General features: G+C 37.7%; 1 protein-coding gene across 3 annotated transcripts in view; it reads right to left on the bottom strand.

The window, feature by feature from the left end:
• Positions 1 to 21,187, bottom strand: part of TDRD7 (tudor domain containing 7) — a 63,263-nt gene that overhangs the window by 40,438 nt on the left and 1,638 nt on the right. Inside the window, exons 2-5 of one of the 3 annotated variants that reach the window (XM_074361866.1) lie at positions 15,443 to 15,586; positions 10,634 to 10,846; positions 8,167 to 8,308; positions 6,991 to 7,204 (exon numbers count right to left, since the gene is read on the bottom strand). In XM_074361866.1, coding sequence (XP_074217967.1) covers positions 6,991 to 7,204; positions 8,167 to 8,308; positions 10,634 to 10,840 — 563 coding nt within the window. In that variant the 5' untranslated portion in view covers positions 10,841 to 10,846; positions 15,443 to 15,586. Of the gene's footprint in view, positions 1 to 6,990; positions 7,205 to 8,166; positions 8,309 to 10,633; positions 10,847 to 15,442; positions 15,587 to 21,187 lie in introns of those variants that run through there. The other 2 variants (XM_074361865.1, XM_045515220.2) reach the window with 2 other exon arrangements.

Genomic DNA, 21,187 nt, shown 5'->3' with positions numbered 1-21,187 from the left:
TTGGTACAATTCAGAGCTTATTCAAATCTCACCAGTTTTACATGTACATGTATGTGCATATAGTTCTGTGTAATTTTACCACACATAGAGGTCCGTGTAACCACCACTACAATCAACATCCAGAACCGTCCTATCACTACAATGCTCCCTCTTGCTACCCCTTTTTGCCACATCCTTTCCCCTTCCCCAACTTTTAACTCTCGGCAACTACTTCTCTGTTCTCTATCTCTATAATTTTGTCATTTCAAGAATGTTATATAAATAGAATCACATAGTATCTAACTTTTTAAGATTAGTTTCTTTCACTCAGCATAATTCCCTTGAGATCCGTTGAGTTGTTGCATGTATCAATAGTTCACTCCCTTTTCACTGCTGAAAGGTATTCTTTAGTGTGGATATACTCAGTTTGTTGAACACCTACTGACAGACATCTCAGTGGTTTCATTTTTGGCTATTGTGAATAAAGTTACTATGGACATTTGTGTATCGCTTTTTATGTGAACGTAAGTTTTCCTTTCTCTGGAATAAATGTCCAAGAGTGGAATTCCTGGGTCATATGGTAGTTTCATGTTTTAACTTTCTTAAAGGAAACTCCCCAACTGTTTTCTAGAGTGGCTGTACAACTTTGTATTTCTAACGGCAATGTATGAGTGACGCACTTTCTCTGTATCCTTGCCAGATTCAGTACTATCACTATTTTTAAAATTGAAGTATAGTTGATTTACAATATTATGTTAGTTTCAGGTGTACAGCATGGTGGGTGATTCAGTATTTTTGCAGATTATACTCTATTATAAGTTGTTACAAGATAGTGGCTATAATTCCCTGTGTTATACAATATACCATTATTGTTTGTCTATTTCACACATAGTATTTTTATTTCTTTTGCTTTGGGAGACAAATCCAAACAAATATTACTACAACTTTATGTTAAAGAGTGTTCTGCCTATGTTCTTCTAGGAGTTTTATGGTTTCAAGTCCTACGTTTAGGTGTTTAAATTATTCTGAGTTTATTTTTGTATATAGTGCTAGAGAATGTTCTAATATCATTGTTTTAATGTAGGTGTCCAGTTTCCCCAGCACCACTTCTTGAAGAGACTTGTCTTTTCTCCATGGCATCCTCTGTTGTAGATTAACTGACCATAGACGTGCAGATTTATTTCTGGGGTCTACATTCTGTTCCATTGATCTATGTATCTGTTTTTGTGCCGGTACCATGCTGTTTTGATTACTGTAGCTTTGTAATATAGTCTGAAGCCTGGGAGGGTTATACCTCCAGCTTTGTTCTTTTTTCTCAGGATTGCCTTGGCATTTTGGGGTCTTCTATGGTTCCAAATAAATTTTAGTATTATTTGTTCTAGTTCTGTGGGAAATGTCCTGAGTATTTTGATAGGGATTGCATTAAATATATAGATTGCTTTGAGTAGTATGGCCATTTTAACAATATTAATTCTTCTAATCCAAGAGCTTGGGATCTTTCCATTTCTTTGTATCATCTTCAATTTCCTTCATCAATCTTTTATAATTTTCAGAGTATAGATCTTTCACCTCCATGGTTAAGTTTATTCCTAGCTATTTTATTCTTTTTGATGTGATTTCTAATATGGTTGCTTTTTTACTTTCTTTTTCTAATATTTCATTATTAGTGTGTAGAAATGCAATATATTTCTGCATATTACTTTTTCATCCTATAGCCTTGCTGAATTCATTTGTTAGTTCTAATAGTTTTGGGGTGGAAACTTCAGGGTTTTCTATACAAAGTATCATGTTATCTGCAAAGAGTGACAGTTTTACCTCCTCCCTTCCAATTTGGATACTTTCCCTAATTCTTGTCTGACTGCTGTGGTCAGGACTTCCAACATCATGTTAAACAGAAGTGGCAAGAGCGGGCATCCTTTTGTTCTTGAATTTAGCGGGAAAGCTTTCAGCTTTTTATCATTGAATATGATGTTGTCTGTGGGTATGCTGTAAACGACCTTTACTGTCACTTTAATGACAGTTTTTATCATGAACAAATGCTGAATTTTGTCAAATGCTTTCTCTGTGTCTAATGAGATGATCATGTGACTTTTTATCTTTCCTTTTGCTAATATGGTGTATCACACTGATTGACTTGCAAATGGTGAGCCATTCCTGTGACCCTGGAATAAAACTAACTTGATCATGGTATATGACCCTTTTTATGTATTGTCAAATTGGGTTTTGTTGAGGATTTTTGCATCTATATTCATCAAAGATATTAGCCTGTAATTTTCTGTAGTGTCTTTATCTGGTTTGGTATCAGGATAATGGTAGCCTCATAGAATGAATATGGGAGTGTTTCCTCTTCTTTAATTTTCTGGAATAGTTTCAGAAGGATAGGTATTAGTTCTGGCTGAGTTTGGCAGAATTCCCCTGTGAAGCCATCAAGTCCTGAACTTTGTTTTCTTGGAGTTTTGCTATTACAAATTAAATTTCACTTCTAGTGATCCATCTGTTCAAATTGTCTGTTTCTTCTTGATTCAGTCTTAGCAGGTTGTATGTTTCTAGAAATGTGTCCATTTCTTGTAGGTTGTCCAATTCATTGGCATATAACTGTTCATAGTATTCTATGATTTTTTATTTTGGTATCTCTGTGGTATCAGTTATTATTTCTCCTCTTTTACTTCTAGTTTATTTGGGCCCTCTCTCTTTTCTTCTTGGTGAGCCACGCTGAAGGTTTATTATCAATTTTATCTTTTCAAAAAAACAGTTCTTGGTCTCACTGATCTTCTCTATTGTTTCTGCGATCTCTCTTCTATTTATTTCCTTTCTGACCTTTATTATATCCTTTTTTCTGCTGACTTCGGGAGGTTTTTGTTGTTGTTGTTCTTTTTCTTATTGTTTTAAGTAGAAGGTTAGGTTGTTTATTTGAGATCTTTCTTGCTTCTTGAGGAAGGCCTTTATCACTATAAACTTCCTTCACAGAACTGCTTTTGCTGTATCTCAGAGATTTTGGAATGTTGTATTTCCATTTTCATTTGTCTCAAGGTATTTTCTAATTTCCTCTTTGATTTTTTTCATTGACCAGTTAGTTTTTAGTAGCATGTTGTTTAGTCTCCATGTGTTTGTTCTTTTCCCATTTTTCTTCCTGTAGTTGATTTCTAGTTTCATACTACTGTGGTTGGAAAAAAAACTGAGAGAGGGGCACAGGTGCACTGTGACCATCACCAGGCCTGGGTGGAAGGGGATTCTTCACCCTGGGGAAATGTTTTTAACAGAAAGATAGAATCCGCCTTTGGACTGTGGCTGTGCCAGGGCAGGAATTGCCTGCTGCCCTCTCTGGGCTAAGTCTCCAAGGCCTCACAAGGTCCCCTGTGGGGATGCTGCTATTTCTAAAATGCAAAAGGTGCATTTCCTAGATTTTGTATCTGTGGATTTGGATAAGGCAAGGGACTACAGACAAACTGCTTGCACAATTTGAAATGGGCTGAAATGGCATTTCAAATCTTCTGATTGTTCCTAAATAAAAACATAAGTACTTTTCAAAAAAAAAATTCTATTCTCTTAAATTTGTTGAGGCTTCCTTTGTGGCCTAGTATGTGATCTATCCTGAAGAACGTTCTGAGTGCACTTGAAAAGAATGCATATTCTGCTGCTTTGGGATGCAATATCCTGCAGACATCTATTAAGTCCACCGGTCTATTGTGTTGTTTAAGATCGCTATTATCTTACTGATTTTCCGTCTGGATGATCTGTCCATTGATGTTAGTGGAGTGTTAAGGTCCCCTATCATTACTGTATCATATTTTTTATTTTAGCTATTCTGATAGGTGGGTCATGGTGATATTTCACAGTAGGTTTAATTTGCATTTCACTAATGGCTAATGAATTTGAACATTTTTTCATGTGTTTTAACATTTAAAGTAATTATTATCATGTTAGGACTTAAGCCTGCACTTTATTATTTGTTTTCTATTTTTTTCTCCCTTTCTCATTCTATTTCTCTTTTCTTGCACTCTTGTGGGTTAATTAAACTTAAGAAAATTTCCATTCTGATTTATTTATAGTGTTTTTTAGTATAGTTTTCTTATTGGTTGCTTTATGCATTCCAATATATATGTAACTTATTCTATTGGTATCAATGTCTTACCACTTCAAGTGTAAAAACCTTACTTACATTCAGGTCTCCTTGCCCTCCCTACTTTACAAATATAATTGTCTTAAGACATTAGCACTTCAGCAGATGGTGTTATAATTTTTGCTTCAAGCTAATATAATTTAATAAACTCATGGGAAGAAGGATAAGCCACTTATTTTTATCTGTTTTTACCCATCCTGTTCTTTCCTTTCTGAAGTTCTAAACCATTTTATATTATTTATATAAATATTATTTATTTTCTCTTAAGAGAACTTCCTTTAGTCACTTTTTATGAATAAGTCAACTAGTGACAAATTCTCTCAGTTTTCTTTCATCTGAGAAAGTCTTCATTTCCATTTCATTCCTGAAGTATACTTTTCCTGGATATAGAATTTGTCATTGACAGGTTTTTTTTACTTTCAGCACTAGAAAAATGTGCCATTTCCTTCCTTCATGGTTCCTCCCTGGTTGTGAGTGAGAAATCTACTGTCAATAAAGCTGACACCCTATGGGTGATGTGTCACTTCTTTCTGACTATTTTCAAGAATTTTTCTTTGTCTTTAGTTTTCAGGAGTTTCATTATGATATGTCTTATTGTGTTATTCTTTAGATTCATCCAACATGGGATCTCCTATTCTTGAATCTGTAGGTTTATGGCCTTAGCTACATTTGAGAAGTTTTCAGCCTTTAGACCTTCAAGTACTCCTTCAGCTCTTTCTTTTAAGACTCTGATAATACATGTATTAGATCTTATTTCCCCCACAGGTCCATAAAGGCTCAGCTAGTTAATTTGTTTGGTTTTGTTCTTTTGAAGTCTATTTATTCTATTGTCCAGATTGGGTAATTTCTATTGTACTATCTCTAAGTTTATTGATTCTTTCCTCTTTCATATTCATTCTGCTACTGAGCTCATCCAGTGCATTTTTGTTTTGGTTGTTCTGTTTGGTTTTCCTTGGTATGTTCTCTTTCTTTGATGAATTTTCTATTTTTCTTTTTTTTCCCCAAAAGTATTTGCAATTGCTCACTGAAGCTTTTTTTTTTTTTTTTTTTTTTTTTTTTTTTTTACAACAGCTGCTTTAAAATTCTTGTCAGATAATTCCAACATCTGATTCATCACAATGCTGGTGTCTGCTGACTGTCTTTTCTCATTCAAGTTGTCATTTTCCTGGTTCTTAGTATAACAATTGGTTTTTTAAATTGTATCTTGGACATTTGGACATATGTTAGGAGACAGTGGATTCTATTTAAATGTCCTGTTTTAGCAGGCAGTGACCCTGTTTAGGTTTATCATATATCTCCTGGCCCACTTTTGTAGGCTGTGATTTCAATAATAATTTAGTTTTCAGGGCCCTTATGGTGCTATTCTAGTCTGGTGCATTCACCTGTTGCTGAGAGTAGGTTCTATACATAGAAGTGAATGCACTTCCCTGGGCCTGGTGCTGCTAAGTGGGATGGATGGGAGCACACTAGGCTGCAGGTCAAAGAGTACCACCTTGGGTCCACTCTTTGGGCTGCTTGGTGCTAGCGGGGCTCTCACTCAATCACTGCTGGTGCTACTTGCAGAAATGGAAGGCACCTACCTGGGCCATGAAGTGCTACTAGGTGAGGAGCAGAAGACACCACATGAGGTGGGTGGAGAATGCACCCCTGGACCCACAATCCAGGATGCCTGATTTTGCTGTCATTTTATAGATTCAATTCAGAATCCTAGAATTTAGGCACACAACCAGGCAGTACCTCAGTCATACACTGGACCTAATTAGTGCTTTGAGTCAAGATCCAAGTTTTAATTAAGTATTTTCTAGAATTATAATAACTAACCATAAACAACATTAAATGTATATTATGAAAAATATTTGAGTTAGTTGATAAAAAATATCAAAATATTTTAAAATGGTACTGTTTTAAGTAACTTAAAAAAATTAATTCTTTCTAAATATTCTAGTGTGGGGGGAGTACTTGGGAAGAGGGGAACTATCTTTTACAAAAAATGGAATTTTTGAACATTGATTTAAAGGAATATGATACAACAAAATTTGTTTTGTAGAGGTACAAATATGATGGAAGAATGTGGTACTGACATCTATGTCAGGAGTTGGCAAATTTTTTCTGTGGCAGGTCCAGTAGTACATATTTTAGGCTTTGCAGGCCATACTGTCTCTGCAAAACTACTTGACTGTGCAGTTGCTATGTGAAAGCAACCATGGACAAAATATAAACAAAGGGATGTGGCTGTGTTCCAATAAACCTCTATTTACAAAAACAGGCAATGGGCCAGATTTGGTCTAGAGGCTGTTGTTTGCTGACCTGAATTATCTCATAAAACTGTAACATTTGGAGCCAGAAAGGAACCTTGATATCACCTAGTTAACACTTTCATTGGGCAAATGCGGATACCACAGTCCCCCAAAATGAAATTACTTATTTCACCTGACTAGCAAATGGCAGCATCCAAGCTAAGAGTGTAAGGTTGTGTTATTACTGCCAGTCCAGTCTTCTGATGCATGAGTGTATAATTATGTATAATTATGGGTATGATTATTAGAGCACAGTAGAGTGCGCAAATCAATCAGATTTTATTTAAAGCTTACAAAATTAATTGTAAGAAAGGTTTTCAAAAAAAGTAATTTATGCTGAAATAGCATCTAAGAACAATTTGTGAGAGCTTTTAAAATGAATTTCACAAGGAGAGACTACCCTTGCCCAGAAAATATTAAATGGAGATATTCAGAGAATGACATTTATAGGTAGCCAGGAAAAGTAAACTAGTAATGATGCATTTCTCTATAACATGCGAACTTAACATTACACAAAACAGAAAGTATTCCCTTCTTACCCTGAACACAGATTTTTAATAAACTTCTCCTTTTAGCCAGACAAAGCCCAAATACCTGTTGTTGGTAGACATGGTCACATGCCTCTGCACTGGAACATCTTTGAACACTTCATTTCCAACAGTTGCATGTAATGTGTAAGGCGGCATTTCAGCGTCAGATTTAACTCCAAGAGAGTGTCCTTTGTCTCTTAACAGTGGTAGATTAGGTTTTTTGCTGACAGAAAAATCTGAAGAAAATCCTGGTTGTCTGAGGGTTGCTTTTGGTTTTCCTATGAAGTTAGGCATATATAACGGAATCAATTAGCTTCCCCAAACCCTGGTTTCATGACGTCACTCCCCTGTGCAGATGTTTTCTGTGGGTCTCTATTCTCAGAAGTTTGTGAGAATGTGACAAGGTGGCCACCTGGGGGCTGGTCAGTAGAGGAGGAGTAGATTGGTGTTTATTTAGCAGATGAGGTTCTTTAAAACGCGGCTTCATCTGCTCGACGACGAGCCCGTCACTCTCCCTCTGCTCACCAGCTAGCACTCCGGAGCAGTCATCTCATACTCTCACAAACGCAGCAAACTCAGCCATATTCAGTTCTCCCCGCTCTTCTCCATCGATTTAAATTCTTTCAGTCATTAGAGGTCTGGGTTCAAGTCTCCCCTTCGCCATGATACCCTCCACTCCCATTCTCACTCACAATAACTGCTTCTCTGTCTAAAGTGCTCATTGTGGCATTCAGGTATCTACTCTTTTACACTACCATTGAACTATTTCTTGAGAATTTAGTTTTAGAAGTGATTATAAGCTCCTTCAGGTAACTGTTCAGTAAACACAGGCTGAGTTGCCTACAACACCTTTGGGTACTATATAATTCATATTTCTCCGAAAATAGATTTATTCTAAAGGATATGATTTCCTAAATAAGATATTAAATCATAGGTTCCCAGTTCATCCAACATTCTAGATGAGGCTTTCCCCCAAAATAAAGACTAAAACCACACTTTGCCATTTTAAGTTTAATTAAAATCTATGCTGAGTTATTTTACACTGTGTAACTACTTCACTCAGTAAGTCATGCTTATCAATGTTGACTTTATTTCACGTGGAAATACTAGCTTCAGGATTTCTCCCCTGATACTTGAATGTTAACAAATAAAGGTGTTTATCATGAATGCAAGCAATATTTCCATATGACAATGTGTTCACTGACAGGCTTTAAAATTTGAGCATGTGAAAAGATCTTACCTTCTAGAAAAAATGGCATGGTTTTCTTTACTCTCATCTGACAATTAACCTGCCGCCCAGTCTTCCTTTTAGAACTCCTCTGACGAGCCACAAGCTGAGCAATTCTTGCAGTTTCTGTGCAGGCCACGGCATAGCAGGTAATCTAATTATGAGAGGCAAGGTGAAAGAAGAGACATTTCTCAGATTCACTGGTGCCTGGGGGATGATTTTTAAAAGTGGATTTTTGTGAGCTTACCCGTCCCAAATCAAACTGTATGTAAATGTTCATGTCTCTCTCTCCTTGATAATGTTAGAGCAAAATTATATTTTCTGCAAGAGAAATCAAGCATACTCTAGCACACTGAATAATCTTCCTTTCTTAAATTGAACATTTCATTTATTCCTTAAACGCATTTATTAAGCATCTAAAATGCGCTAGGTATTACAGGATTAACAAATGAGCCCCCAAAATCCTGTGATTCGCATATAATACTCATTGTAATCTGTGAGATATATTTTATTCCCATTTTATACATGGGAAAACAAAGGCTCAGGAAAGTTAAGCAAACTTCTCAAGCCACCCAGCTAGGCTATCTATCTGAATTCAAAGTAAATACTCATAACTGCTATTTGTATTATCTCCTAAACGTCACTAAATCCTAGTCTTGCCACTGCAATGGATTAGCTGGGTGACTTGGGGCAAATCAGTTTACCTCCAAAATCTCAGTATTATCAGCTGTGAAACAGGGAGGGGCTTAAATCTGGGGTTTTCAAACCATTCAATGGAGCCACAGGATTCCTTGGAAGTGCCTCAGGGGTGTGAGGGCAAGACAGGGCAAGCAGAGGCCCTGGCCCCTCCCACACCTACTTAAAATACAGTAACTTAGCTTTTTATCTTTTTTAAAAAATAGTGGGATATACAGGGTTTTTGAAAAAAGTATATAGACTGTTGGGACTAGATGATCTCCAAAGCCCCATCTAGTGTTAAAGTCTTTGATTCTAAGTTGAAATTAAGGACAGGAAAGCAATGAGGCTTCACACTACAAGCCAAAACGTGTTCTTATTCTTTGGCTCAGTATTTCTATTACTGAAAATATATTATAAGAATATAACTTAAAAGAAGGAAAAGTTACATACCCAAATATGTACATTAAGGGTTATTTTAATAGTTAAACCTATTTTAATAGTCAAACATTAAAAACGTCCAGAACAGGAGAATAAAGAGTTGAGTAAACTATAACATAATAACTATATGAAACATTATCAAATTATTAATTCATTCAGACACTTAATCACTTATACATTCAATACATATTTATTAAGCACCAGCTATTAGGGGTAAAAAAAAACCCAAAAACTTATCCTTAAGAAACTTACAAAGGAAAGAGAGGCAAAGAGATTAAACAGAAAACATTATGTCAAGTGTTACACTGGATGTGTTACAAGGTGCCAAGCAGACAGAAAAGAGAGCTTAAATCTGTCTGGGAAATTCAGGGTCACTGAAAAAAGTTTTATTAATATAATGTTTAATTAATTTATACCATCTCCTTATAAAATTTATTAGACTGGGTGAACCTCCTCTATGACCACTCTCCCAATCCCGGGCCCCTCTCCTCCTTCCACTGTCTCCCCTACACTCCCAGAGAACAACTATCCTAAATTTTGGTGAGAAATACTCCAGACCTGTTCTATGTGTTTACATATGTAGAAATGTACCCAGAAAAACGTACTGTTCTGGGAAGTGGGTGCCTTATCTTAGATGGTGGTTTGTCCATAGCTTCCACCCTGTACACTGGACAGACACCAAGGAGTGGAACTGCTGGGTCACAGGGTATATGCAATGAAAAATGTACTTGCTACCACCCAATTGTCCATGTTATATATAAAATATTCTTCCAGAGAAATGAAAGGATTTAAAATTGTAGAATAACATGATCACTATCACTGAAGTGTGAAGGTGAGAAAAGACCAGGGACAAAGGGACTAAAGACAAGAACAGTAGGGAGGGCCCTATGACAACCCCAAGTGCTGATCAATCAATCAGGGACTAAACTAGCTTCCAGACAGCAGGAATAGCTAGGAGCCAGGTCAAATGATGAGAATTTAAAAGTGTATATCAGTTTCAGTAACCAGGAGGTCATTAGTGACTTAGGCAAATACAGCTGTACCAGGTTTATAATGGGTGGGTGTGATATTTAGGCAGTAAAGGCCTCCAGTACAGTTTTTCTGTTTAGACATTGAAACTGGGCAAACTTTAAATTAAAAATTTTTTAATTTAACAGGGTTAACATTATATTTTTACAGTGGAAAGAATCTGAGGGGGTAAAATAAAAGACATCAGAATCGAGGCTCTGGATGCTGTTCTATCACTACCAATCTCAGCTGGTATGTTTCACTTTGACTTCTATCCTAATTATGAGAATGGAAGTGCCAGACAGGCAGTTAAGGATTGGTGTGACTCTTCTGACATGCACAATTACCTTCTTACCTCTCCAGATCTACTAGTCTCTATCCTGACAACTGCTGGCACACTTCTCAGATAGGCTTCTAGTGTGGGATAACCTAATTGCTTGAAGGGAATCCAGTCTCCAGTCAAGGATCTGTACTCTCCTTGGAGCCGGGGTAATGCTATTCCATTCTTATGAGACTGCAGAACAGCTCGTAGCATTTTTGAAACCAGATCTGCTTCCAGCATCTTCACCTATAGGAACACAGCAGAAGGTTACTGTAATGATTCATCAGTCTGTGAATTCCAATATATTTTCAGAGTTTACACTTGTTAGATTATTTCATAAATTGTTACTGAATACTTTCTGTGCTACTTCAATATAGGGAAGTAACTGCTATGGTAGAAAAAATATGGAATACTATGAGAACACAAGGGAAGTCAGAAAGGCACAAAGACTAGCTTGGGAAGGTAAGATATCAGGGACTGTTTCCCGGATGAGAGGAGGCCTGATGGAGTCCTGAAGGGCAAGATGGAATCAGTCAGGCAAGGAAGAAATGGGGGTGGGGGTGGGGAGAGGTATCAGCCCCAAGGAAAGGGAACAGAAAATTCAAAAGGCAGACAGGTGAGAGAAAAGTACATGGCTGGTTATGAAAATTCCTGGTGGTTAAGTGGTTGCACATGAATGAACAAAGACTCTAAGCTGAGGACTGAAAGATGGGGATGGGAGAGGTGGAAAGAGGCAGACCCAGAAGAGATAACTATACTATGCTAAGATGTTTGTATTTTTGCCAAAAGTAATGTGAGGTCTTGGAGCGATTTTAAATAGCAGAATAAACTGATCAACTCTGCATTTTAGGAAGAACACTATTCAGTAGTAAGGAAAATAAACTAGAAAGAGAAAGAGAAATGAGTTGTAAGAATTGGAGATATGGAAGATCTGAAAATAGGGTCTTGGGAATAAACAAAAAATTGACTGCAGAGATAATTAGGAAGTGGAATCAATAGGAATTGATTAACTGGTTTGAATGATGAGAGAGACCCCTGAATTTCTAGCTTAGAAGCATGATTCATAGTAATGACCCACACGTAGGTGGGGTAGAGGCAGGTTTCCAAGAGAGGAAGGGAGTGAAATCATTTTGACATTTGGAGGGTGGGATGCTCTTAGGGCAGCCATGTAGATATAGTCATTAGGAACTTAGAAGTCTGAGCTGCTCATAGATTTGTTGGTCTTCTGCATATATTATTTGGTGTCCAGGGAATAAAAAATAAAGTTAAGGATGGACTGCTGTGGAAGGATGTCATTTAAGAGATGGGCAGAGGAAGAAGAAGCTATAAAAGGCTAGGAAAAAAGAACCAGAGAGATAGTAATGGAAAAGGCAAAGTCACAGTGTCATATAAACAAAAAGAGGAAAAAACCAGAGTGTCATATGCAGTAGACCGGTCACAGGTGAGAGAAAAAATGAAAAGTGACTACTGAATTTTGGTACCAAGGAAACTGTGGGGACTTAGCTAGGGATTTTCACTGATCAGTAACAGGCATTTTTCAAGATTAGTCATTCATATTTTCTTTGGACTAACAGTAAACAGAATGAATATAACATTCAGAGAAGGACATTCAAGCAGCCAGGAAAAGTGGACTTAGCCTTCATTCAAGGAAGGAAAAAGATAAGCCGTGGACAACTTGTTAATCTTTCCTTCAACAGTGCTATCCTAATAGAACTTTCTGTGATGGCAGAAATGTTTTATACCCATGCTATCCAATACGGCAGCCACTAGCCACATGTGGCTACTGAGCACTTGAAATGTGGCCAGTATGACTGAGGAACTGATTTTTTAAATTTAATTTAAATTAAATATGCCAAGTGGATACTATATTGGACTGCACAGAATTCTAGATAGTCTTGCCCTTTCTCTGGTTTAGAAAACTGAAAGGAGGAACAGCATACAGTTCCAGCAATTTCCTCATTTGTCCATTTTAAAAAGGAAACAAAACTGCTTATTTGTGGGTGCTCTTAAGTATAAATATGATATGCAAATGACAGAGAAGTTTAAATGAATATTATGAACAACTTATGCCAATAAATTTTGTAATGCAGATGAAATGGACAAATTCATTAAAATACACAAATCTCAAAGCTTAAGAAGAAATAGATAACCTTAATATCCTTATGCCTATCAGAGGAATTAAATTTGTAGTTAGAAAAGGAAAACTCAAACCTAGATGGCTTTATTGGCAAAGTCTACCAAACACTTCAGAAAGAGTTAATACCACTCCTACACAAACTCTTCCAGAAAATAGAGGAAGGGAACACTTCTGAACTCATTTTATGAGGCCAACATTATGCTGATACCAAAATTAAAGAAATTACAAGAAAAGAAAAACACTGACCAATATCCCTCATGAACATAAATGTGAAAAATCCTAGCGAAATATTAGTAAGTCAAATCCAACAATATGTAAGATGGATAACATATCATGATTAATTATGGGTTACTCTAGGAATTCAAGATTAATTCAACATTCACAGGTCAATCAATGTAACTATATCAACAGACTAAAGGAGAAAAATCACATATCAATAGTTGAAGGAAAGACATCTGACAAAGTTCAAAAATCATTTATGATAAAAACTCTCAGAAAACAAGAATAGAAGGGAACCTCCTTTACCTGATGAAGAGTATCTGCAAAAACCCCTCAGCTAACATGGTATATAACAGTGAAAGAATGAATGCTTTCTGCTTAAGGGCGGAAACAGGGACAGAATGTCCATTCTCTTCACTCCTATTCATTACCACACTGGAGGTCCTAGCTGGTGTAATAAGGCTGATTTCAAAACTTACTATTAAAGTATATTAGTCAAAATAGTGTGGTATTGTCAAAAGGACCATGGAACAGAATATACAGTATGGAAATAGACCCACACTTTAGTGGTCTACTGATTTTTGACAAAGATACCAAGGAAATTCAATAGAAAAAGTTCAATGAATAGTGCTGGAACACTATTCATCCATACAAAAAATGAACCTCATACCATACACAAAAACTAAACCAAAATAAATCATTTAGGTCCCAAATGACCAAGTTAATACTGGAAAATTTCTACAGAAAACATAAGAATAAATCTTTGTGACCTTGGGATAGGCAAAGAATTTTTAGACCACAGAAGAAAAAAACTGACAAAATTGGATCTCACCAAAATTTAAAATTTCTGCTTTTCTAAAAGCTGTTAAGAAAATGAAAAGACAAGCCACAGACTGAGAGAAAATATTCTCATATCACACTTGGTAAAGGACTCGTAACTAGCATATAAAAACAATATATAAAATTCAATAATAAAAAACAAAGAGCCCAGTTAAAAATGCACAAAACATCTGAAAACATAGTTTGCTAGTAGAGATGCAGATAGCCAAAAACACATTAAAAGATGCTCAAGAGTATTATTCATTAGGAAAAAGCAAATTAAACCCACAGTGAGGAATCATTATAAATCTATTAGAATGGCTTAAATTAAACAAACAAACAAAAAAAACTGACAATATGAAGTGCTGATAAGAATGCAGAGCAACTAGAACTCTCATACATTTCTGGTGGGCATGCAAGATGGTACTTTGAAAAACAGGTAATTCCTTATGAAGTAAAGCATACATTTATGTAATCAAGCAAACCCATTCCTGGGTAATTACTCAAGAAAAATGATAAACATATCCACACAAAACCTGTACTTGAATGTTTATAGTAGCATTATTCATAACTGCCCCAAACTGTAAACAATCCAATTGTCATCTATCAACAGGTGAATAGATAAATAAATATATTCATACAGTGGATACTACTCAGCAATAAAAAGGAACAGACTATTGATACATAAAAACCATAGTAATGACTCTCACATTATGCTAAGTGAAAGAATCCAGATAAAAAGGCTAAATAATATACAATTTTATTTATGTAGCATTCTGGAAAAGGCAAAACTATAGGCACAGAAATTATATCAGTCATTGCCAAGGCTTGGGAGTTAACTCCAAAGAGGGCATGAGGCAATTTTGCAGGTGATGGAGATAATCTATATATTGATCTAGAATATAGGTGTGGTAACAGTTACATACCTATATAAGTTTGTCAAAATTCACAGAACTGTAAATCAAAAAGGGTGAGTTTTACTATAAAGTGGGTCTCAATAAACTTGAAAAAAAATTCCTTAAAGTTGTACCTTTTTGCAGTCAACTCTCTTCTCCCCCTCTTACATACACCGTCCTGGTTCTGATCTGTCCAGTGATCTGCACTCTGTCACTACAGATTAGAATTACCTAGTGTTCTTGAGTGTCATCCATGTTACTGTATTTTTCAGCAGTTCATTCCTTTTAATTAATAAGTAATATTCCACCATATGGATATACCACAATTTTTTGACCCATTCAAACGATGATAGACATGTGGGGTGCTTCTAACTTTGGAGTATTAAAAAATAAAGCTGATTTGAGAAGATACATGTTTTTCTTTTTCTCGTGTAAATTCTGAGAATTGGATTTCCTGAAAATTTAATACCCATAATAATTATGGAAGGAAAGTATTATTCTCATTCTGTAGATGAGAAAAACCAAAGCTCAGAGATGTTAAATAACCAATGTATCACAGGATGTACGGAAGCCAAGATTTTTAGTCCTGGTCTATTTGATGTCAAAGCCCACATTCTTTCTATCATATTAGCCCGACTGGTACTGAAAAAAACAAAAGATAAAACCCTGAAGAATCAACATCAGGAGACAAGACAGTCAAGAAAGGCAGTAAAGCAAAAGCAAAGAGAAAAAAATGTGGTGTGAAGTCAACAGTAGACTCAGCCTACTCACAGGGATGGTATGAATCCCAAGTCAACAGGACAACTGGAGACAGGCCCTCTGAAGACCGAATAAATATTCACGGCAGAGAAAGATGACAGCTGTAGACTGTGAGTATCTCCATTACCCTTGATGTCTATCTATGCTTTGAGTATGCTGGGGACAAAGAAAGAGAGGATGGCTTCGGGATCTATGTTTCAAGGTTGCCAGATGTTAAATCTGAAGCGTGAATTTTGGCTCATAAATAGTAAATTCCTGATTACAAGGGAAATGCTTTGATTTGCAGGGGTTCATGATTCAACAGTCAAAGATCACTGAACTTTCACGATGCAGTTATTTCCGCAAGTAAAACCACCACGGAGGCTGGCCAAGTTTTAATTTGCAAGAGGGGAAACTAAAGGATCACTTGCTAACTTCCTAGTGCCAAGCCTCCCTAACTTTCTCTCTTTGGCCTCCACCCTTCCTACCTATCTACTCCTCCTCCTCTTTCCTTCAAGCCCAGTCCCTCCTACCTACTCATCTAGAGCTCCTCTGAGTAAAACTGGACTTTGCCTCTTTGTATACCTGCATATCTAAGTGGGCCTTGACTATGAATTATATACACAAATGTGTAGGTAACAAGTCAGATGGTCAGTACCCATGGAGGAACACACTCACTTGGGTGTGAGCAGTGTACCCGGATCAAACTAGAGTGTTCAGCATATCTGGCTCCTCTCCAGTCAGAACAACTTTAAATTCTCCTGCCAGAGTTTCAGTATGAAGAACATTCTTCACTGTGAGAAGGGAGTTTCTATTACCTCCCCTTTCCCTTCTTTCTGGAAAGAGCATCTGTTCCATTGCTACCCCCATCTCCCCTCCACCTTCCGCGGTGTACTTTTTACTTAGGGGGTAGACAGCAACCACTCATTTATGGGGGGAAAGCAATCTCTGCACCCACTCCACTTCTCTGCCCTCAGCTCCTCCCCTTCCACTCCATTCCACCCAGGCTGGCCTCCCTGCTTTTCCTTCTGCATTCGCCAGTCCCTCTGCTCTGGAAGCCCCTGCCCCAGGGTCCACACAGCTCCCCACATCCCCTCCTTCAGGTATCTGCTCATAGGCCACCTCAGTAAGGCCCTCTGTGGTTGGCCTACTCAAAACCAGAACTGCTGTGCCAGCTGCCTGGCACTCCCTTTACCCCTCCCCTGCCTTATTTTACTCCTTAGCCATCTGATACTCTTCATCATTTAATTTTACCAACCTGTCTTCCTGACTTGAATGTAAACTCCATGAGAGCAGGGATTTGGGTAGGTTTTGCTCATTGCTGCATCCCTAGTGCCTAGCCCACAGTAAGAGCTCAAAAATAATGACTGAAAATACATCTGCCTAACACCACTCCTTTTCTCTCTCACTCACTAAAACAATAGGAAAATGCATGTGAGCTATTAAAGGAATAATCTTACATTTTAAAAACTTATTTGCAAATTTTAATGATTGTTATAAACTGATTGAGACAGCCAATTATGCCTCCAAGCTGTGGCTGAGATCCATCATGTAATTATTTCTGGGCCTTTCCACACTGAGCCAGAGTTCTCAAAGAGCAGGCTCAGGTCAGGGCCACAGCGTAACCACAAGAAGCCCACACACCCCGATGTGTAAGCAAGCACTGCTTGAATATTGTAAGTGTGTCGTACTTATATGTATTCTTGTTTTTGAAACAGTATGCAGACACTGTTGGGATTCATCAACATAAATTGATACTGAATTCACAATGGCTTTTGATAGTTACATATCTTACCAACCAATAGAAACTAGAACAACTACTCCTGTGTGAGGTTTCACAAAGTTTTAATAAAAATTTTTAAAAATGAGCTGTTACTTGAGAAGACTGGGAAGCAACGCCTGACCACATGGCTGCAATCTGAATTAAGCATCCCTCCCCCACACCCTTTTAAGCGTGCTGTTTTCACGCAATACTATAACTCTCTGTTTGTAAACAACTTTTTGGTGGGACAATAAGATGGAGGATCTCAAAGCTGGTGAGAAGCAGGTAAGTGCAGTAAAACTTGCAAGGGTAAATGTGGTTGTATGTCTTGTTCAGTTACATGTCTTATTCTCGTGCTTGTCAATTTCATCCAGTCCAGTCCGCAGTTCCTACACTAGCAATGTCACTTCAGGCACTGAACAAAAAGAAAGTTATAACTAAAGCTTAAAAAGATTATTACTATTTTCTAGTCTACTCTAATGCTTTAAAGTGCTATAATTTTTGTTAATTCCTTGGTTATCATGGCTTTTTTTTTTCGAGATTTTTCTCAAGTTGGCAATTTTACTTAAGAACTCTGGTAAAAAATATACATATAAGAATACTTTCCTCTAACTATAAAAATCAAGCTTATTATCTTAGATGTCATCCATTGAAACACAAAAGGAAGCTTATCATGGGAATTTCAACTATCAGTGAAGTGCCTCAATGGCAAACCTTTCAGCATTCCACCCCACCCCTAAAAATTAAGTTTGGAAGTTTCTCTAAAGTGGCTCCCAAATTTCTTAAGTTGCCATTTTGCTTTTTCAACTTTCCCTCTTATTTCTACTTTCTAAAACTGTTGTGACAAATACAATTTAGAGTTTAAGAGAAGTCAGATCAGTACTTTGAGAATGTTATGCAAGCCCTTGCGACCATCAGTTAGACTAGGCTGGGGGAAATAAGGTTGGCCATCTCTGTTCTAGACCATGGGTTCTCAGATTAAAATTCTTAAGTATTTCCCTAGATAATAAGGGGGCTGCTTGAGCTGAATAAGAACCCTAAACAGCAGAGTAAAGTGAAGATGGGAGTTACTTAATCACAGCACTTTCGATTTCAAAAACTGACCAAGGTCAACTAGCAAAGACCTTAGTCAAGCAGGAAGAAATTGGCCACAAATGATCACAACAGATTGCACTTAACTTTCATGTTCTTCCTCTTACTCTTTTCCCCCATTCTTTCCTTGCCTCTCTTTCTGAATGACAAGCATCAAAAATAGTTATGTGTGCTTACCACTATCCTTGGCACTCGGTTCTTAATGAAACCCATTTTCCTAGACACATGGTATGGGAAATTACCTATGAATATATACATTACATGGCTAAGAGTGCAATGATATAGGCATTGGTTTACTGGAGAAATTTTTAGTACAGCATTAAATTTGAAATATCAGGGCTTTCCCAGGTTTTCTTACTTGCCTCATTAGCATACTTGACCTGGCAAGCTTAGTAAGAAAGCCACTGGATCTCCCCCAAGATTTCTCACCTAACTAGTAGGCAAAAGTCACTTAACTGCTTTCACAAAGGGTCTTAGGGCAGAAGTTCCCTACTAGGCTGTAATCCCCCAACATCCCTGGACACTGTAGAGCAGCACAAGGTGGTGGGCCCGACCTCAGAGAGGGGAGCTGACAGAAGCGAGGAATGCTCTTGCCGTCACACCATTTCCTCTAAACTGTTCTGTTTAAAAATGAGGAAATGGAGGTTCAGGGTCATTACTCCAAGCCTCACATATTCTTATAGCCAGGACCACAATAAGCACCCAGGTATATTCTGGCTCCCAAACTTAGGGCTTCCTTTCTGACGGCTGCTCCAAATGCATAGAGTTGGCTTCTGAAAGTAAATTTGGCTTGAGGGACACAGAGAGCAACCTGGGGCATACTTAGCAACTAGCCCTTAGAGTGGCATGAGACAGCAATCTGCCACATTCTGACTTAAGGGTGTGACAAATGCAAAAGACTTGCCAACTGCTGCAAAAATGCAGTCCTTTCATACTGTTCCTTTCTGTTTTGCTACAAAATTCATCATGAGTACCAGTAAGTGCTAACAGTGTACAAGAAGTGGGGCAAAGACCAAGGACAAGTAGTGACAACCTTTAGGAAAGCCAGGACCGAACAATGCAAACAGCCTAACAGAATTCTCACTTTCAAAACTGCATTTTGTAAACTCACAGCTTTCTCTCTAATCCACCTGAAGACGGTCCTGGGAGAGTCTGATTCTGAAGAACCTGGTTTTGGTGTGCTCTAGATACCTGCCTTTACCATGGGCTGATCCTCCCTGGCCCAGTCATTTGCATGTTAACCTGCTTCCTGTAGCTGGAGTTTCCTCGCTGCTGCTGCCCAAAGACCTCTAGCCACACGGGTCTCACTGTCATCTGGGCTCTCTCCTCTCAGGTTTCTCTTTTTGCAACTATTTCCAACTGTACTCCATGGCTCATCTTCCTGATTTTAGCTCTTGTGTCATGAATTTGAGTTGAAGAGCGGCACTAACCCCCCACCTAAATCTGAAGAATTTTCAGGGTAAACGGAAATCACCAAGCAATCTCTCTTACCTTCTTTAGTCAGCTACTCAGTTTTTCATATCTCCCAGGGCACATACTTCTGGTAAATGGCTGCCCTTCTCCATGAAGACACTATTTTAGCAACAAGTCAGGCCCCTAAAATCCAGAATGCCTGTGCTGAAAAGATTTCAGGCATGATCTAGCCAATCCCAAACCCCTCGTCACAAATCAATAAAGTGAGCCTAAGAGAAGGAAGGTTCCTGTCTAAGACCCTTCCAAGGTGATTTCTCATCTTGCAACAGTTTAACATGTTATCTTCTTTCCTTTCCAATAGTAGTCTGTTTGTTACCACCTGAATTAGTCCTTTACCAACTCTTTTTAAAAGGAAAGATAGTAATTAATGCCTTCAGGTGGTGACAAACCTCCTCAGGGTATCTTGAGAGAGCAGTTTTCTTTTTTTTATTACTGTCATTTCACACACATGCAAATTACACACACATTAGTAATTACATAGTATGAGTAGAGAAGGGTTTTCCATAAATCTATGTACTAGAGAAAAAACTGAGATCACAAGTGGCTTAGTTAGGAGTTCGGGTCTTAATCCCAGTTCTGCTTCTATTTAGCTGTGACCCTTTGTGCAAGTCACTTCAGGTCACTTTTTTCATATGAAAGATAAGGAGGGCGGACAAGATCCATGGTTCTCAGCTGTCCCTGGAGTCCAAGTTCTGAAATGGGATGTGAAAATCTAATGGAAATCGTGAGTTTGCTTCCCCCCAACAAAGCTGCATGGCTGACATACTGACTTGGCTTTGGGGTCACACTGGGTGTCTGTCTTGTGCCGATAGGAAGCTCTACCAGCCACATAATCTCACACACATGTTCAGCTAAAAATGACAAATTATTTCTAAATAGTTTGTCTGAAAGACAACATTTTAAAGAAATTGGCCCATTGGGGGGAAATAATGAAAAGAAGGAAGCTTCTAAAAGTACAAAGGTGGGAGCAGAGGAAGGAGAAAGTCGTTTTGCATAAAGAAAGAAAAACTAATTCACGTAAATAGGAAATTTCACTCCAAGCAGCAAGGAATTTGTCCTTTCTGTATTTACCTGCTGACCATGAAAACTCCCAGAAGCAAAGCACTCATTCTACGTCAAATTTCAGATCTTAGAAACAGCACTCGATCAGACACAGAGTAGGCACTTAAAAGTTGAATTATAAATTTGGATTATAAAGTATTTTTCCTTCCTGTTGTCTCCAACTAGATTATACTGCACAGAGAACTTAAAGAGAGGTCCTCTAAGGAGTTTAAATCTCTTGATGCAAAATACAATAGTTCATTCAGCCATGTTCAACCAGTACACTTAAAAGGGCATTAGCAGGGATTACATTTCATTTCCAACCTACAGGGACAAATCCAAAGGCACCACTAACTGCTGCTTCACAGTCTCATTCTGTTTAACTAGCAAAGAGGGTGGCTGTGAGCTGG

Source organism: Camelus bactrianus, chromosome 4 (assembly GCF_048773025.1).
Source record: "Camelus bactrianus isolate YW-2024 breed Bactrian camel chromosome 4, ASM4877302v1, whole genome shotgun sequence".
Taxonomy (NCBI): Eukaryota; Metazoa; Chordata; class Mammalia; order Artiodactyla; family Camelidae; genus Camelus; species Camelus bactrianus.
This window is presented reverse-complemented; position numbering and strand designations above follow the sequence as displayed.